The sequence below is a fragment of the Syngnathus leptorhynchus genome, chromosome 11 (genome assembly GCF_054491065.1).
Source record: "Syngnathus leptorhynchus isolate UIUO chromosome 11, UIUO_Slep, whole genome shotgun sequence".
Lineage (NCBI taxonomy): Eukaryota > Metazoa > Chordata > Actinopteri > Syngnathiformes > Syngnathidae > Syngnathus > Syngnathus leptorhynchus.
The window spans coordinates 8,324,501-8,340,103 of NC_141205.1; the positions used below are offsets into that span (position 1 = coordinate 8,324,501).

The 15,603-nt window shown below is 39.5% G+C and overlaps 2 protein-coding genes across 11 annotated transcripts; both read left to right on the forward strand.

The window, feature by feature from the left end:
- Positions 1-746: 746 nt before the first annotated feature.
- On the forward strand, positions 747-7,874 carry itih3b.2 (inter-alpha-trypsin inhibitor heavy chain 3b, tandem duplicate 2). 7 transcript variants are annotated; one of them, XM_085923649.1, is made up of 25 exons: positions 747-915; positions 1,291-1,451; positions 1,750-1,854; positions 2,051-2,213; positions 2,299-2,409; positions 2,625-2,753; positions 2,921-3,037; positions 3,118-3,286; positions 3,370-3,480; positions 3,722-3,903; positions 4,013-4,192; positions 4,260-4,369; positions 4,497-4,759; positions 4,828-4,848; positions 5,198-5,218; positions 5,315-5,332; positions 5,670-5,687; positions 6,157-6,216; positions 6,332-6,385; positions 6,453-6,485; positions 6,572-6,682; positions 6,759-6,933; positions 7,020-7,168; positions 7,476-7,557; positions 7,644-7,874. In XM_085923649.1, the coding sequence occupies exons 1-25, from the start codon at positions 847-849 to the stop codon at positions 7,756-7,758; spliced, it is 2,727 nt and encodes a 908-aa protein (XP_085779775.1). In that variant the 5' UTR covers positions 747-846; the 3' UTR covers positions 7,759-7,874. The 7 variants fall into 7 exon arrangements, with proteins under 7 accessions (XP_085779775.1, XP_085779778.1, XP_085779776.1 ...); XM_085923652.1 differs by lacking the exon at positions 6,453-6,485; XM_085923650.1 differs by lacking the exon at positions 5,670-5,687.
- Positions 7,875-8,011: 137 nt separating this feature from the next.
- Positions 8,012-14,610, forward strand: il17rc (interleukin 17 receptor C). 4 transcript variants are annotated; one of them, XM_085923657.1, is made up of 15 exons: positions 8,012-8,702; positions 8,897-9,145; positions 9,516-9,744; positions 9,835-9,929; positions 10,024-10,138; positions 10,206-10,247; positions 10,318-10,424; positions 10,517-10,573; positions 10,656-10,716; positions 10,803-11,026; positions 11,181-11,234; positions 11,352-11,403; positions 11,481-11,576; positions 11,654-11,692; positions 11,777-14,608. In XM_085923657.1, the coding sequence occupies exons 2-15, from the start codon at positions 9,044-9,046 to the stop codon at positions 12,400-12,402; spliced, it is 1,899 nt and encodes a 632-aa protein (XP_085779783.1). In that variant the 5' UTR covers positions 8,012-8,702; positions 8,897-9,043; the 3' UTR covers positions 12,403-14,608. The 4 variants fall into 4 exon arrangements, with proteins under 4 accessions (XP_085779783.1, XP_085779782.1, XP_085779784.1 ...); XM_085923656.1 differs by having other exon boundaries at positions 9,832-9,929; positions 11,777-14,607; XM_085923658.1 differs by lacking the exons at positions 8,012-8,702; positions 8,897-9,145 and having other exon boundaries at positions 9,598-9,744; positions 9,832-9,946; positions 11,777-14,609.
- The last annotated feature ends 993 nt before the right edge of the window (positions 14,611-15,603 follow it).

The following is a 15,603-nucleotide window of genomic DNA, read 5'->3' on the forward strand; positions in this document are numbered from 1 at the left end:
AGAGTGAGTTTAAGGTGATAAACTTCCTGATGTGGTCTCAAACTTGTATATTTAAATACATATTTCTTTTCATAATATTTCATTTTGCTTTCTCTGTAACATGAGTAAGTCCCAACTTTTGACATTATTCATGCTTGCAATGTATGAATGCTTTGGCCTGCCGCGTCCCCATACTGGTGACAAACGCACTGAACCGCACACAATGAAACAAAAATAAAAATGATACTGTGTATGTACAGTACAGTGCTTAGCATACTTATGCAATTGGAAAGGTTTCTTTTATGGCCTTTTTGTGAGCTCACAACAAACTGAACAAGATTGAGGAATTTCAAATTCAATGCATCAAACATAACTCAAGGGCTTAAAGGACTGAGTCATAACAATCTAAAACAAATAATACACGAGTAACCTGGATCATCGATTTTCTTTGCATGAACCGGCACTTTAGTCAGGCTGTAATGTTAACACAATTCCATTTATGGTAAACTCTTTATCGGTCATTCTGCTTCTGGGAATTGCACAACAGGTCAACGATACTCAGTACACAAAGTGTATCACTAGGTCTGCCTTTAATTTTTTTGTATTTTTGCAGAACAGGTCAGACCTGATCTTTTCCCCACCATATTTTCTTACATTTTTAGAGCCAAATTGAGCTTTGAATTTTTTTTGCAGTTGGTGAGAATGATGAGAAGTGGTCAGAAGTTGTTTGAATTGAACCTGGGAGCTAGAGGAGTTTGCCCTTTAGCGTGACATTATGTACACATGCCGGCTGACTACATGGGTGGCTGTGTTTGAGTACAAGAGGCAGCTCTGGGATCTCCTGGCTCCACTCGGACTGGCGCCACCATGGAGAGAACTGTGCTGCAAGTCAGCATCTTTGGGCTACTTTTGGCTTTTGGCATCACGCAACCCAAGGTAGGATGATTGATGACAACTACACACACAGACATAACACCCACAATCAATGGTGCAAATGAAGACTTAATTGCATTTTCTCCACCTGGTTATTATTGTACACTGTTTTGTAAATTTCACAGGCATTTCTCACAATTGACGTATTATCGTGTGTACGCAATTATTATGTGTCACCTGCTGTCTAATGTATCGACATAAAGTCATTGCTTCGGCCTACGCTCGGTGAAAGGTAAAAGAAATCGGGGAGTTTTCCCTTCAACCAATAAGAGTTAATGTTCACCACATCGCTCTTGTTGTGCCACAACAATTTGATCTTTGCTCAGCTGACCGGCAGACCAATGAGGCCTTGTTTCCCCTCCCTAACTGTTTTCACAGAATGACTGGGATATCTACAGCTTTAACATCAACTGCACTGTGACCAGCCGTTACGCCACCACCGTCATCACCAGCCGTGTGGTCAATCGTAAGGATGAGTCCCAAGAAATAGAGTTCCATGTCCGCATTCCCAAGAATGCCTTCATCAGCAAATTCAGGATGTGGGTGAAGTTCAATGTGTAGTTAAACACAATCAGACACAACACAGGGAGATAATAAAACAAGACTTAATGTGATATATTTGTTTATCTGTGAAAAAATGAATATGTTGCAGTTTACTGAGGAGCAGTTTCCACAGTATGTATATCTGCGTTATACTGCCCCCTAGGTGGTCACATCAGTAACAGCACAGTCATTCAAGCAAAACAAAAATAGCAACGATAAAATGTACACAATGTACACAGCAAATGAAACATGACAATTAGGGAATGACCTTGAACTTTTCTTGACCCCCTCCAGGCTTATCGACGGCCAGATGTATGATGGTGTCGTGAAGGCCAAAGAAGCGGCTCAGCAGCAGTACAGTGACGCCGTGTCCCGCGGTGAAAGTGCTGGTATCGTCAGGTACAATACAGGATTATTAAAAGTGATACCTACAGTCAAAACCCTAAACCTCATTTGAAACCCTAACCCTAGTTGAAGCCCTACTTCAAAATTCTAACTTCGGTTTGAAACCATAACCCGAGTTTTAAACCCTACTTTGAACATAACAGAAAATAATGAAAGGGCAGGTTCAGTGTTTTTTGTGTACCCTTCACAGCTCAGTTGGGAGGACTCTGGAGGAGTTTAAAACCTCAGTGACGGTGGCCCCTCTAAAAAAGGTGACCTTTGAACTCACGTACGAGGAACTACTCAAACGCACGCTCGGCAAGTACGAGCTGCTGATCCACGCTCAACCCATGCAGCCCGTCAAAGACTTCAAGGTGTGTGTCTCCCGTTTAAATCTGTAAGTCTGTTCAATAAGCCGACATCGCCGCGTTGGTCCGACTTCTTTATCCCAAATTTCAGGTGGATGTGCACATACAAGAAAATGCAGGGATCAGTTTCATCGATGTTAAAGGAGGACTGAGCACAGGGGCTCTGGCTGACGCCATCACCAAAACACATTCAGACCAACAGGTAAAATAAATAAATAAATAAATAAATAAATAAATAAATAAAATCCTATTTTCAAATTTGTTAATATTTTTCTTAGCACAAAAGCTCTAGCTGATTGGATAAGTGTTATATTTATATTTAGTGTTTATATTAGAACAGAACTTGTAATAAAAAAGACATTTTCTTTCACAGTTCGTCTTTATTCGTTTTCTGATTTTTGCATTGAACCTTTGCAGGCTACGGTTAATTTCTACCCGACAGTGGACCAACAGAAATCATGTGAAAGTTGTGGAGAAGAGGGTATGAACGGAGATCTGGTTATAGTTTATGATGTCAACAGAAACCGCTCACTGGGGGACGTCAAGGTAAAAGGAACCATCAATATTGAATCTAGTTTTCAGACAATTCATTAGGTACACATGGACAACAGAATGTCTATTTGGGAAGTCATGTCTTTTCTGTTATTTTTTTGTGCATATGATGTCACATACTTCAAGAGATTGTTTTTTCAATTTTGTTTTTTTCTCATCAGACATCAAGTGGATATTTTGTCCATCACTTTGCGCCGTCAGAGCTTCCTCGCATTCCAAAGAATGTTGTCTTTGTCATCGATAAAAGTGGTTCCATGCATGGCAAGAAAATAGAACAGGTACTGGCTTTTAAGTTTTTTTTCTTTTTTTTTTAGTGGGCTAAAACTACCAAACGATTAAAAATTCAAAACTGTCTCAGACCCGCACAGCGTTACTCCATATCCTGAATGACCTGGCCGAAGATGATTTCTTTGGTCTCATCACTTTTGATAGCAGAGTGTCTTACTGGAAGCGTGAACTTGTTCAGGCCAACTCAAAACATGTAAAAAGCGCCAAAGAATTTGCAGGGAAGATCAGAGAGCAAGGAGGTAGTTTCATCTTTTCTTTTTGACCACTGTGTGCTTCTGCCATTCAAAGTAGTGTTGTGTTGATGTTGTTTTGCCTCATTTAGGTACAAATATTAATGATGCGTTGTTGGATGGGTCACGAATGTTGAATGAGAATCCCAGGAAAGGTTCAGCTTCGATCCTCATACTCCTTACGGATGGAGATCCTACCTCAGGTTAGTACACAGGAAATGAATCAATCATGATGAGCAAAGTGTTTGCGTTCAATTTAAATATGTTTTTATGATGTTCAATATTATAGTAGGCTATTTCCTGACTAAAATCACATAGTTGTGTAGAGTATGTGTTTTTTATTTTAAATGCTCTAAAATGAGATTGTTTATTGTCATTTCACATTGTCAGATTTTTTTTCTCTCTGAAACAAAAGTGTTTTTCTCTTTGCTGCCCTGTCTCCAGGTGTGACCGATCTGGACTCTATATACTCCAATGTGATGGAGGCCATTCAAAACAAATTCCCACTCTACTGTCTTGGATTTGGTTTTGATGTTGAATTTAGTTTTCTTGAGAAGCTGTCTTTGCTGAACAACGGTGTCGCGCGCCGTATTTATCCTGACGCTGATGCCGATTTGCAGCTGAAGGTACATTTTTCAAACTGCATCCTCCATATTAAAAATTCCCTTATCTTTATTTGGGTCCGTGTTTGATAAAACACACATGATAAAAATAAAAAGCTGTCTTTTCCAACAGGGATTCTATGACGAGGTGGCCACTCCTCTTTTGACAGATGTGGTGATGATCTATATCGGTGGCACCAATCTGACCCAGACCAACTTTAGTCAGTATTACAACGGTTCCGAGATCGTGGTGGCCGGTCAGCTCACCGACAACAACATCGACGCCTTCATCCCGCGTGTCCTGGCTATTTCGGTGAGTGTCATGTGAGCTGGGGTTGTCTAAAAGTGACTCGGACTCAAAATTCGATCTTATGCCGCAGAAAAACACCAGTATCATTTTCTCTGAGAAGGACAGCACAACAAAGTCAACGGACAGCAATATCCAGAGGGTTTGGGCCTACCTGACAGTCAAACAACTCCTGGAGAAAGAGTCAGTACTTTTTAATAGGGCTGTCAAAAAAAAAATAAGAAAAGATTTGTTTTGGTTGAAAAGATGTGAATTGTCCTCACCCCATTTTCTTATATGTATCCATAAACACATGCAATCTTCATCATAGGTTGCAGTATTCAGGAGATGAAAAGGAGAGAATGAAGAATGAAACCTTGAGGCTGTCACTCAAGTACAACTTTGTGACCCCGCTTACATCCATGGTGGTCACCAAGCCAAAAAAGGAGAAGACGGAGGTCCTTCACAAACCCAGCGAGGAAGGTCCCCTGCCTCCCGAGAGTCCCGGTTTAGTATTTACAAGGTCCGGCGTGGGCTCTATGCCGATGGGCGTTCCGGGCAGTCTAGGTTTCGGAGGCACTGGAGCTCGTTTCAGTGAGTATCATTCATGTGAATTAAAATACAATGCAACACGTTCAACAAATTGTCTTCTGTCTTTGCAGATCATCGCACACCTGTTTCAGGTAAATATCTCAATATGTAACCCTTTAAGAAATTGATATTTAAATAGCAACGGTGAAGCAACACATGTTGACTGATAATATGTATAACAGAATTCATATATTCTTTGTCTTCTGCAAAGAATGAGTAATAGTAGTATCATTTCCCATATGATAGCATTCGGTCCATTGTTTTTTTGTTTTGTTTTTTTGACGCCTTTTGACGTCTTTCACAAGGTGTCTAGAGCAAATAAGAAATCTAAATGTATTTTTATTTGTGTGATTCCAAATGACTCTGTTATTTATAGACAAGCATTCCAAATAGTTTTTTGCAAGCCCGCATCAAAAAATTAATTAAAATGTTTTGCTACAGGCAGGAGCGGATTACCAGACGGTATGACATGAGTACCAATGATGACAACATTTACACGACATGTGTTGCGTTTTAAAAAAAAAAGAACTAATTTCTTTCTTGTTTTTTTTCTGACAGGTACAAGACTTCGTCATGGTAAGATGTCACAACAAATGATTGGTGAACTGACTTACAAGACAATATGTTCTCCATGTGTTTTCTCATTTTTTTTAAATACTTGAAAAAAGTTACATTTATTATATATATATATATATATATATATATATATATATATATATATATATATATATATATATATATAGCCTTTTTTGTTTTTTCTGACAGGTCTATTTTATGGTAAGACGTCACAACAAATGATTGCTGAACTAACACATGTTCACTATGTCTTTTTTCATCTTTTTAAAAACTTGAACAAAGTTACATTTATTATATATATATAAAAAAACATGAATTAATTGCTAATCTCTGACAGGTTCTCCACATTTTCATGGTAAGATATTACAACAAATGATTGCTGAAGTACTAACAAAACTTAAAAGCTAATTTTGCCCCCAAAATAATGTCTTTGGATAGCAATTTTAATCAGATTATTTTTGTGATATTTGTTACAATACTATGACTAGCACATTACTTACTAAATATGGTGTACCACCAGTTTCACACCAAGTAAGATCCTGCCTCCAAGTGGCCAATGCACACACTCACACACACACACACACACATCTGAATGAGCACGACAACGTGCTTTGAATTGAATAAATGTGACAAAAAGCATCAAATTAATCTATTGCTATTTTCGAGGCACCATTCAATGTGTTTTATTATCATTTGCAATGTGTTGCATCATATTGACCGAGATGATCCTAATATTGTGGCTACTGTTTTCCAAAATATATATTTACCTTTTACTGGTTTTGTCATTGTTGTCTTTCATTCCAAGTTTGATTGTTGCTCTCCAGGTATCTCCGCACCTCAAGGCCAAGGCGTTTCATACAACGACTTAACCCGATCCCTGTCAGGCAAGCAGCATGAGATCAGATGATGTGATCAAGTGCCATCAAAAGATGGTGTTTTAGTAAAGATACATAATTGTTTGTTTACAAGACATAACATCATTTGTGTGTGTTGTTGCAGTTGCTTTGCCCGACCTGGAGACCCGTTCTGCAATCTTGGTTCCTCTAACACCTGGTAAGCGTGATACAATTCTGTCCTTTAATACGCCATCTCGTTTTGTCACTGTCTGCTTTTTTTACAGTTGTTGAACCTCAAATCGACTTTTTGTTGCCGGGTGAGAATCAATCTCTTCCACTGTGTTTTGATATTACCGACGTCTCTTTTTGTCACTGTCTGTTTTTTTTTTGTTTTTTTTTACAGTTGTTGAACCTCAAATCCGCTTTTTGTTGCCGGCTGAGAATCAGTCTCTTCCACTGTGTTTTGATATCACCGCTTTAACTGGACTTCGACTCCTTCACGTCCCCAGTACAGGTCAGTCCAACGTGCCAGAATGTTCCTTTTGATTAGAAATCAAAAATGAAGTTATTGTGCGTCTCTTCTGCACTAGGCCTCTCTGTGAACGGTGCACTGGATGGAAAAAGAGGCTTCCGCACAATAGTTGTCCACTTCAATCCGGACATCATGATTACTGTTAACAAGTATGGCGTCGCTGCTAATGATGGACAAGTTGGACAGATGATACCGTGGCAGGCAGGACAGGATGAGACAGTGATTTTTGGAAGGTGATTTTGCTTTAAGAAAGTGGCCGCTTGATTTAGAACTGAACTTTGCATCTGATTTTTGCTGAATAAAAAAATGCTTTTCATAGTATGACAGTGATTAAACGGAATTTGGAAGTCGACATCACAGTTGGAGAAACCCGCTTGATCATCTTGCATCATGGGAGCGCCGGGGAAGAATTCCTCTGGCCGGTTTTACGACAGCGGCCTTCAGATGATAATGCTGGAGGAATTTTAGGTAGGTTTTTCTCAACTGTGGATATAGTTTTAAAAGTTTCCCCACCCTCTGTTCAAATGGCAAGTGTTTGAGCTACCAAAACAATTGGAACAGGATTTAAAAAACAAATATATATATATATGCTGGCAAGGGAAGTTTGAATGTGATTGTTTCTTGCTTCCCAAACGCACATTCAAATTCAACGAGAGAGTGCAAACTTGTGAAACCACATTCTTAGTTGTTTACTTTTATCCTCGAGTGTACTTAAGTTTGATATGCATGAGTTCATGTTCTACTAGTTCATTGATCCCTCTTATTTTGTTTTCAGCACAAAAGCCAGCAGTTTATGAAGAAGTGCCGACACATACGCCAACACTTAAAATCGAAGACCAGGAAGTCATAGTTTCCAGGTAACTATCATTTTTACATAATATATTGGTAATTTTGTGAAAGGCTTACAGTCAGTTTGTGCACTAACAATGTTTTTGTTTCCTAGATCCGTGGCTGCTGACTACAGTTTTTCCCCGGCTGTGATGACGCCCTGCTGGCTCACGCCTGCTGAGTCAGCGCTGCAATCACAGCTCAGCAATTTCACTGTCCTCTCTATTTAATCAAGAGCCAGGCTTCCAGATATGTTTCATGAGAATTATGGCCAAGTGAAAAGCATATATTCTTCATATCATAAACAATAAACCCTGGAGTTCATGCTCTTTCTTTCAAATATTAAGATGAATCAAATCGATAATCCCTTTTAGATCATTATTATATCATTTATATATATTATTTATATTTGTTTAGAATGATGAGTGCTCTAGTGACACTTTCATTCATACTTCTGATGAACATAACTTATAATTATGCAACATATAACACTAAAATCAACAAATACAATAGCAGTTAGTCAAATCAGGTTAGTGCCCATTTTCATTTAATGAAACAATCGCAGACGTGAAAGTGACTTGAATGTCACACGGGGTGTAGTCTTTTTTTAATTATGGGTCATTCAAACAGTATAAATGACTGGTGAACAAATGTGGGTGGAAGCAGGACCAGGTGAGACAATATGCAACATTTGATACACGCCCCATTATTACACTGTCAGATTTTTATTTGTTTATTTTTTTTTATCTCAAACGATATTCAAACTGTGACCCTGGTTCCAAAGTCCTTTCAGGTGAGCTACACATGCAACAATATGTGCTCCAACCAGTCCCGAGCAATTTTCTCCGAGGGTTTGTCTCGTAAAAAAAAAGAATCATGACGTAAAAACGCGATGAACAGGTTTTTCAACTAAGACTGAAATGCCATTGCCTAATTAAAACCATTATGTTGCCAAGATTTCGAGGAGGCGCTATTGATGCTTACAAGGGTGGAGCTGCTCTATGCTTCATAAACATGGACTTTGAACCACTTAAAGTTAAAAAAAAAAAAAAAAAAAGGGCAGAGAGGGTGTGTATATGAGTTCTCTTGCGTTCCAGTTTATTCCCACGACTAATCAAATGCGGACACTGAATCCTCTCCTCGGCCGTGATTGTTTATCATGGATTACAAAAGGGTAAATAACCTTTTTTTTTTTTTTTGCTTTCTATCTATTTATATTCAAATGTGTTAGTATCCACAATTCTGATCTAAACTGCTGGAGCTACAACAACTTGTGTTAGTTGACTATCTATTCTTTTTCTGAACTGAAGCGTAAAATAGACAGCAAATTCCTTACCTGTCAGGTTTTTGTGTGACCCTTTTCCCCAGATAAAAGTGAAACCAAGCAGATCCCGCTTGTATTGACTCAGAGCCAGTTTGTTAATCTCCAATCTCAAGTCACACAGTGGAAAACAACGAGTGACACTCCCAGTGCACACATGGAAAGGAAAATCTCTTCATGCTGACTCTGGCAAAATGTTTCTTTTTCGTTGGCCTGCTTGTTGTTTTTTGCTGGCTTTTCATAAAGCGGCCTGTGGTTGGGTGGATTATGACGTCTCGGAAGTCACATGCTCACAGGTAAGCATTTCAAATCGTCCGCTAGTGTTATCCAAACTTTACTTGGCCAAGGCACATATTTTATATTCGAGAACTCAGACAGAGCGCCACCAAACACAAACCTTATAAAAGTATATAACCCCCGCTATATTGTGGTTCACTTATCACTGATGTATTGTCATGCAGTTTGTCTCTATTTGTTACAACTAAGAAATGTTATGTTAATGGAGTGAAAACTATGCCACACAAACAATGCGAGTGAGTCACTGTTGTGTAGACAAGCCGACAGTCGTAATTAGCGTGTAGCGAAAAAAATGCTCTTCCCTCTATTTACTCACTAATTGTGTAATTTGTCGTGTTTAGTTGAACAAAAAGTGATTTGATTATTTAGGGTCTCTCTGAGTGCACAGTGGCGGCTGAGTCGCCGCTCGGCATCCTGGAGAGTGATGCAACGGACGTCCGGAAGGTGACAGCCAAAGTGGAGTTCTGCTGCAAGGACACGGCGCCGTGCAACTTTTGTCTGTTGATTGAAGCTGAACTCGACATCCATGTGACTGAAGACGTGGCGAAAAGGCTCCAGTCAAGTCCTGACACTGAAACGGACGCAACAATGTCAATAGGTGGCAAATCAATTTGAAGGGATTCCTATTTTTTTATGTATTTCTTTATTTATTTTTACTTTTGTTGTTCTTCTTCTCACTCTGCAGCAGAATGCGTGACATTGTGTTACAAAACGCCAGCGACTTTTCCAGCATGCAAGAGAGTGGCCTTCACAGTCAATCCTACAAAACACAAAATCGCAAATGTAAAATACGACTACTGGTATTTTCTTTTTTCAAGGCTTTAATAAAAGTCCCAATAAATGCAGAGTATGGTCATAGTATTTCCATTTTCTGTAGGTATCCTTGGTGATTACGAATCCATCTGGAGTTACCTTTGGCAGTATTCTGTATGTTTACCCTTCCAAAGAGATGCGTCCTATTGGAGAAGTAGTGGCTCCTTCTCTCAATGAAGGTTTGAACTACATGTTAAACTTGCCCACAACATTTTTATGACACTGACTCATCTCACCTTTCTGCAGTTTGCTCCCAAAACCTGCAGAAATCCATCAAAGAGTGTTACGGTGAGTGAGCGCACATATGTTCAACTTGACATTGTTTGGAGGAAAATAAACAATGAACTCCTCCTTCCAGTGCCAACAGTCAGCAGCGTAATTAACCAGAAAACAAATCAAGTGGAGCTGAATTTTGCCGGAAGGACCCGAGTGTGCCTCCAGTATGAAGAAGATGGAAGATGCCAGGTCAGCGTTGCACAGCAGACTGTGACTCTTTATGGATGCACGGATGAATGGATGAATGGATGGTTGATTTCTGATATTATGTGTTCTTTTAGATTTGGAAGCATAAAACCATCCCACTGCACTCTGTGACCTCCTGCTTGTGTCTCCAGGTACTGCAAGTTCAATTTCAAACATGTCCACGCATGGCAAATTATTCTGTATGTGTGACATAAACGATGCTTTCGTTGGCAGGTTTGGGATGATGACGACGATAAGCCGAGACGCTCTCTGAGCTGCCCCTTTAAAAAAATGGGTAAAAAAAAAACTCACCTAAAAATCGGATCATCTTATTGAATAGTGGAAATAAAATGCATCTTTAATTTTGGACCTCACCATCAGGGTTCCTTCAGAAGAACGTATGGCAGAACCTGACCGTCTCTGTGGGTCAAGGTCGAATGAACGACAAGGGGCAGATGCTGCAGTGGAACTTATCTGTCCCCTGCAGGCTGGAGGGGGAAGTGTGGCCCTGTGGGTGGAATGGGGGTCACCAGTGCACTGAGATTGAAGGCTTTCGGCAGCAGCTGGAAAACACAACATGGGAGCAAAACAGGAATGGCCAATGGGTAAGATATCACCTTACATATATTCTTGTATGTTTTCCTGTCTGTCTGTCCATGTATGTGTGAATGTGTATATGAATCTCTTCCAATTGTAATCCAACCCTTTAAACCCTACTTTGAAACCCTAACCCTAGTTTTAAAAATGGTGTCTCTGCAGGTGAAATTAGGTGTCTTTGAAGACATCAATCTGCAGCTGTCACCATGTGTGATGGTAAAGAATTTTCTCAAGCATTCACAAGGCTTTTTTTTTTTTTAATCCATTGTCCGCATTGAATTAGCTATGGAGTTTTTCTTTCTGGTCAGTTTGAACTTTGATGTTTGTGCACAGGTGCATTTAAAGAGAGGGGACCTTCACCTCGGACCGTTCTGCTATCGTCAAAGTAAGTTTGCATATATTATGGAAAGAATATGAAATGTGCAGATTTCCCTTTTATTGTTTTGGTTGTTGTCATTGCAGCGGCCAGGTGGCGCTGGAATCTGCTGGCTGTGGCTGCTTTGTTGCTGATCACTTTGACAGCACTCATGTTGTGTCTTCTCCATAACTCTGTCAAGGGTAGGTTCAAGATATGCTTTTAATATTGTCATTTTTTTCAAAGTATGTGGCTGAATATCATTCATCTTATTTCACAGAATTGGCAAGACGATCTTTCCGAAGAGGATGTACGCAGAGTAAGCGTTGATATTATCTTTTACATTTCTAGATAACATCCAACCCTTTTGCCTTTATTCATTTAATTCTTTTTTTTTTTTAAGTCGGCAGAAAAGGTCACATAGTCCTCCTGAGTTCGCCAGATGTACACGACGGCATCTCTGAGGTTTGTGGCTTGGGCTCTTTTCTCAAGAGTCAGGGCTTCAGTGTGTCTGTGGACCAGTGGAGCAGGATGGAGCAGGTCAAGCTGGGGCCCCTTCCGTGGCTTCACTCCCAGCTGCTTCACATGAAGAACCTGGGAGGCTTCGCGGTGCTCGTCCTGACTCGCAAAGCTTTGAGGCTGGCGAACGAATGGCATCGGGAAGCGCTCGACGGAGGAGACGGAAACACGCCTCAGTCTCCGTACTCGGATGTGTTCATGGCCTCGTTGTGCCTCATCCTTGGCGACAAACAGCAAGGCAGGACTGGAGAACGTTTTCTTCTGGTCACATTTGACCATGACGTGGTGCAGACCCCTGGCGGCTTGCCAGAGCTGTTTCAGGGTCTTCATCTGTTCCGGCTTCCCTCCCAGATGAAAACCCTCTTGTGTGAGCTTGCCAAAGGAGGAAAAAGAAAGGCAGAAGGTAGAAAGACAAAAAACGGTTGGAAATGGATAACCTTGGACCAGTGTTGGGAACATTCATTTTCGACACAAACTAGTTCAAAATTCAGTTTACAAATTTTAAAATGAACTTGTTCAGTTCATAGTTCAATTTTAGCAACTAAGTTAATTTAGTAGATTGACTTGACTTGACTTTATTAATTCATGCCCCACTGAAAAAACAGCAGAACTTTACAATAACAACAATAAAAAAAATTTAATATTAAAAAAAAGCAAGACATGTTTTTCAAAGCAGCGGGCATGGAAACATTTCTGGGCATGGGCGTGGATGTTATGGCATCAGAATAAAATGATAACATGGAGTCATGTTAAGGATTTAATGAAGTGCGTTGACAGAAAGAAAGTCACTTTTATTTGATGAATATAAACAAGCTGGTCAACACTCAATAGTAATATTCGGTTACAGCACATACAATAGCAAACCAGGGCACAGAGGACGACAGCAGTCCTCCTAGCTTTAAAAACAGGAAACATCACAGAGGATCCATGCTTCACTTTTCTTTTATAGGTTCCTCCTTTACTAAATTGTTTTACATGACTTTTCCTCTTACGTATTTTAAGCACACGCACTTGCACCCACGCTCGTTGCCGTACAAATCATAAAAGGCCACGCATTCACCCACGCGCTCTTTTTTTTTATTTTTTATTCTGAGTAACGTTTACACCAGCAATCTTAAAAACATGCTGCACTCTCACAAAACTGAACAGGCTGGCTACTGAGGAAGGGAGTCGGGAGTTTTAACACAGTGAGACGTACATTACTCTCAAACACCGACATCACACCGCCACGATGCAAGAGTGAGGAATGACGCTCCACGCTCACACGAGGAATCATTCAGCATGCTGGACACTCACATTAAACTTGCTCCTATAGGTCGGTAACTGTACAGCTCAACAACATTGACTTTTACAAATAGTACAGCCTCCAACTGGCATCGGTGACAAGCGGAAATCATAGAAAAAAAAAAAATGCAAAAAAATTAATACAAAGAAATAAAATGTTTCTGGCATTGGTCACAGTGATTTGTTCAATAAATGTTGTTTTTTTTACAGTTAAAAAAAAACAACAACAACAAAGTGAAACTGTTTTTAGGCTCTGCATTTCTGGAGGCATCTGGCTGCATACTTCCTTCCATCTACACTCCCATTGGCACGTAATGTTAAAAATAAATACATAAATAAATAAATAAATCAGCACAAATGGGCACATTTGAAATGCAAATGATATATTTCACGGTAGGAGAACCCCCTACTTCAAGTATTCAGTGGATAAGGACCTGAAAAGAGAGGATACTCAGTCCTCCTGATGGTAAAGTCAGAGGATTTTATTTATTGATTGATTTTTCTTTCTCTTTTTTTTTTTTTTTTGCTCCTCTATCTCCATTGTCTTCCTCCCTATAAAACACAAACTTATGATTATATTTGTCTTGTAGTTGTAAACATAAACACAATTTGGAGATTTTTTTTTTTTTGGTCAGTGACAGACGATGGAAGCTTCACGTAGGAAGCAGATGACGCCTTAATTGTGGAAGATTGGAAAAATACATTTATATTTATATATATAGTACCAACCAACACTTGGCCAATAGAGAGGAGGACACCATGAAGAGAGAGAGAGAGAGGGGGGGGGAGAAATGGAGTTCAGTAACAGTCTAATTCAGTTTCCACTAAAGTGTAACAACATGTCACCACTTGCGTTTACGAGACGACCAAACAAGAAAAGTCACGAGAAAGAAAATCCAGATCTGGACAAAAGTGCTCCCTCTCTCTCTTTTTTTTTTTTTTTTTTCCTCCTCTTGATCTGATTTGTCACCACAAGCCAACTGAGTGTGAAAGCATGAGGTTTTCAAAGTGTGGAACAGTGAGCCTCCCCTAAAAAAATAAAATAAAAAAATACATAATAAATAAATAAAACATGATCTACAATTAAGCCTAAAAGTTGTCACAGCATTTTTCTTGCAGAAATTAACAGGAGGAAAGAGGTGGAAAATCTCTTAAATGAGGCGACATTTTTAAAATTGAACATGCAGTCTCTACTCAATACATGTAAAAAAAAAAAAAATTCTCCAACAATTATCTTCACAGCTTTAAAAATAGATTGTTTTTTTTTTTTTCTTCTCAAGTGGTCCTCTGGCTCACACTTTGAAAACCTCCGCACAAAGACAGTGGAAGGAATGTAAAACAGGTCAAAGGAATGTGAATTTTTTTTTTCTATAAAGATTTCAATAAATGAGCATTTCTGCTCTCCTCCTTTTTCTTCTTTCTCCTTTTTTTTGTCTGTTTGTATTTTCAGACAGGGATTGTTCATCTCTCCGCTCAGGATTTTTCTCTAGATATCCAAAAAAACAAACAAACACTTATAACACACCTCTCAGCCCCTCCCATCCTTTTTGGTAAAAAAAGAAAACCTTTTTATGTTTTAATCTTGTCATTTTCCGACCACATATAGACACACTCTATAGATTCTCTCTATGTATAATATATGCATATCTATCATATACTGTATGTGTACATTTTTTGAAGGAGGCCACCTCGTTGAGAGGGACAGCTAGGTCGCTACGTTTAGGAGATGTGGAAGAGACGGACGGGCTCGAGGTGTATTGGTGGCTGGAATTTTCAGGAAAAACATCTACTACAGCACAACTCTTCCTAATTGTTGTATTTATAGTTTTTCATCCTCTTTGGGGTTCTTTAATTGATCGCAAAGTGCCCCTCGTGACATATGTACAAAGTTGTCGACCGCTAATGTTGATGACTCAGCGGCAGAAGAAGCAACTCCCTTGACCCACTGACACCATTTATATCGAGCACCTGCAGCAGGAGCACCATGAGTTAAAAATTAACAAAAATATCCTGTAGGTGCATAGTCTCTTTCATAATCTCACTTTTTTTTTTGTCCGCTTTGACACTTTGAATACAGATGGTGAGTGAAATTAATTCATGCAACACTGACGTCTGCATAGATTGATTTTTTTCTTCTTCTTTTCTTCTCCCCCCACTTTGTTGGATTGAAACGAGGTAATATGAAGATGATGGCAAAATCAAGCCAAAACGAGCCGGAGGACCCTTATGTTCATTTCAAGGCACCTCTTCCAAAAATGATCACGTTAAGTCTCCACGGGTGGCACGATCTATTTAGAACACGTCACGTTGACTATCAGCTCCTCGAAGAAGGTGACACCACTAAAAAGGTACAAAAGAGGTCCGTTTGTGTGTTATCTCAGATATTTAGGGCTCACGGTCGCTATGATGTCATGATTTGGGGGCGGG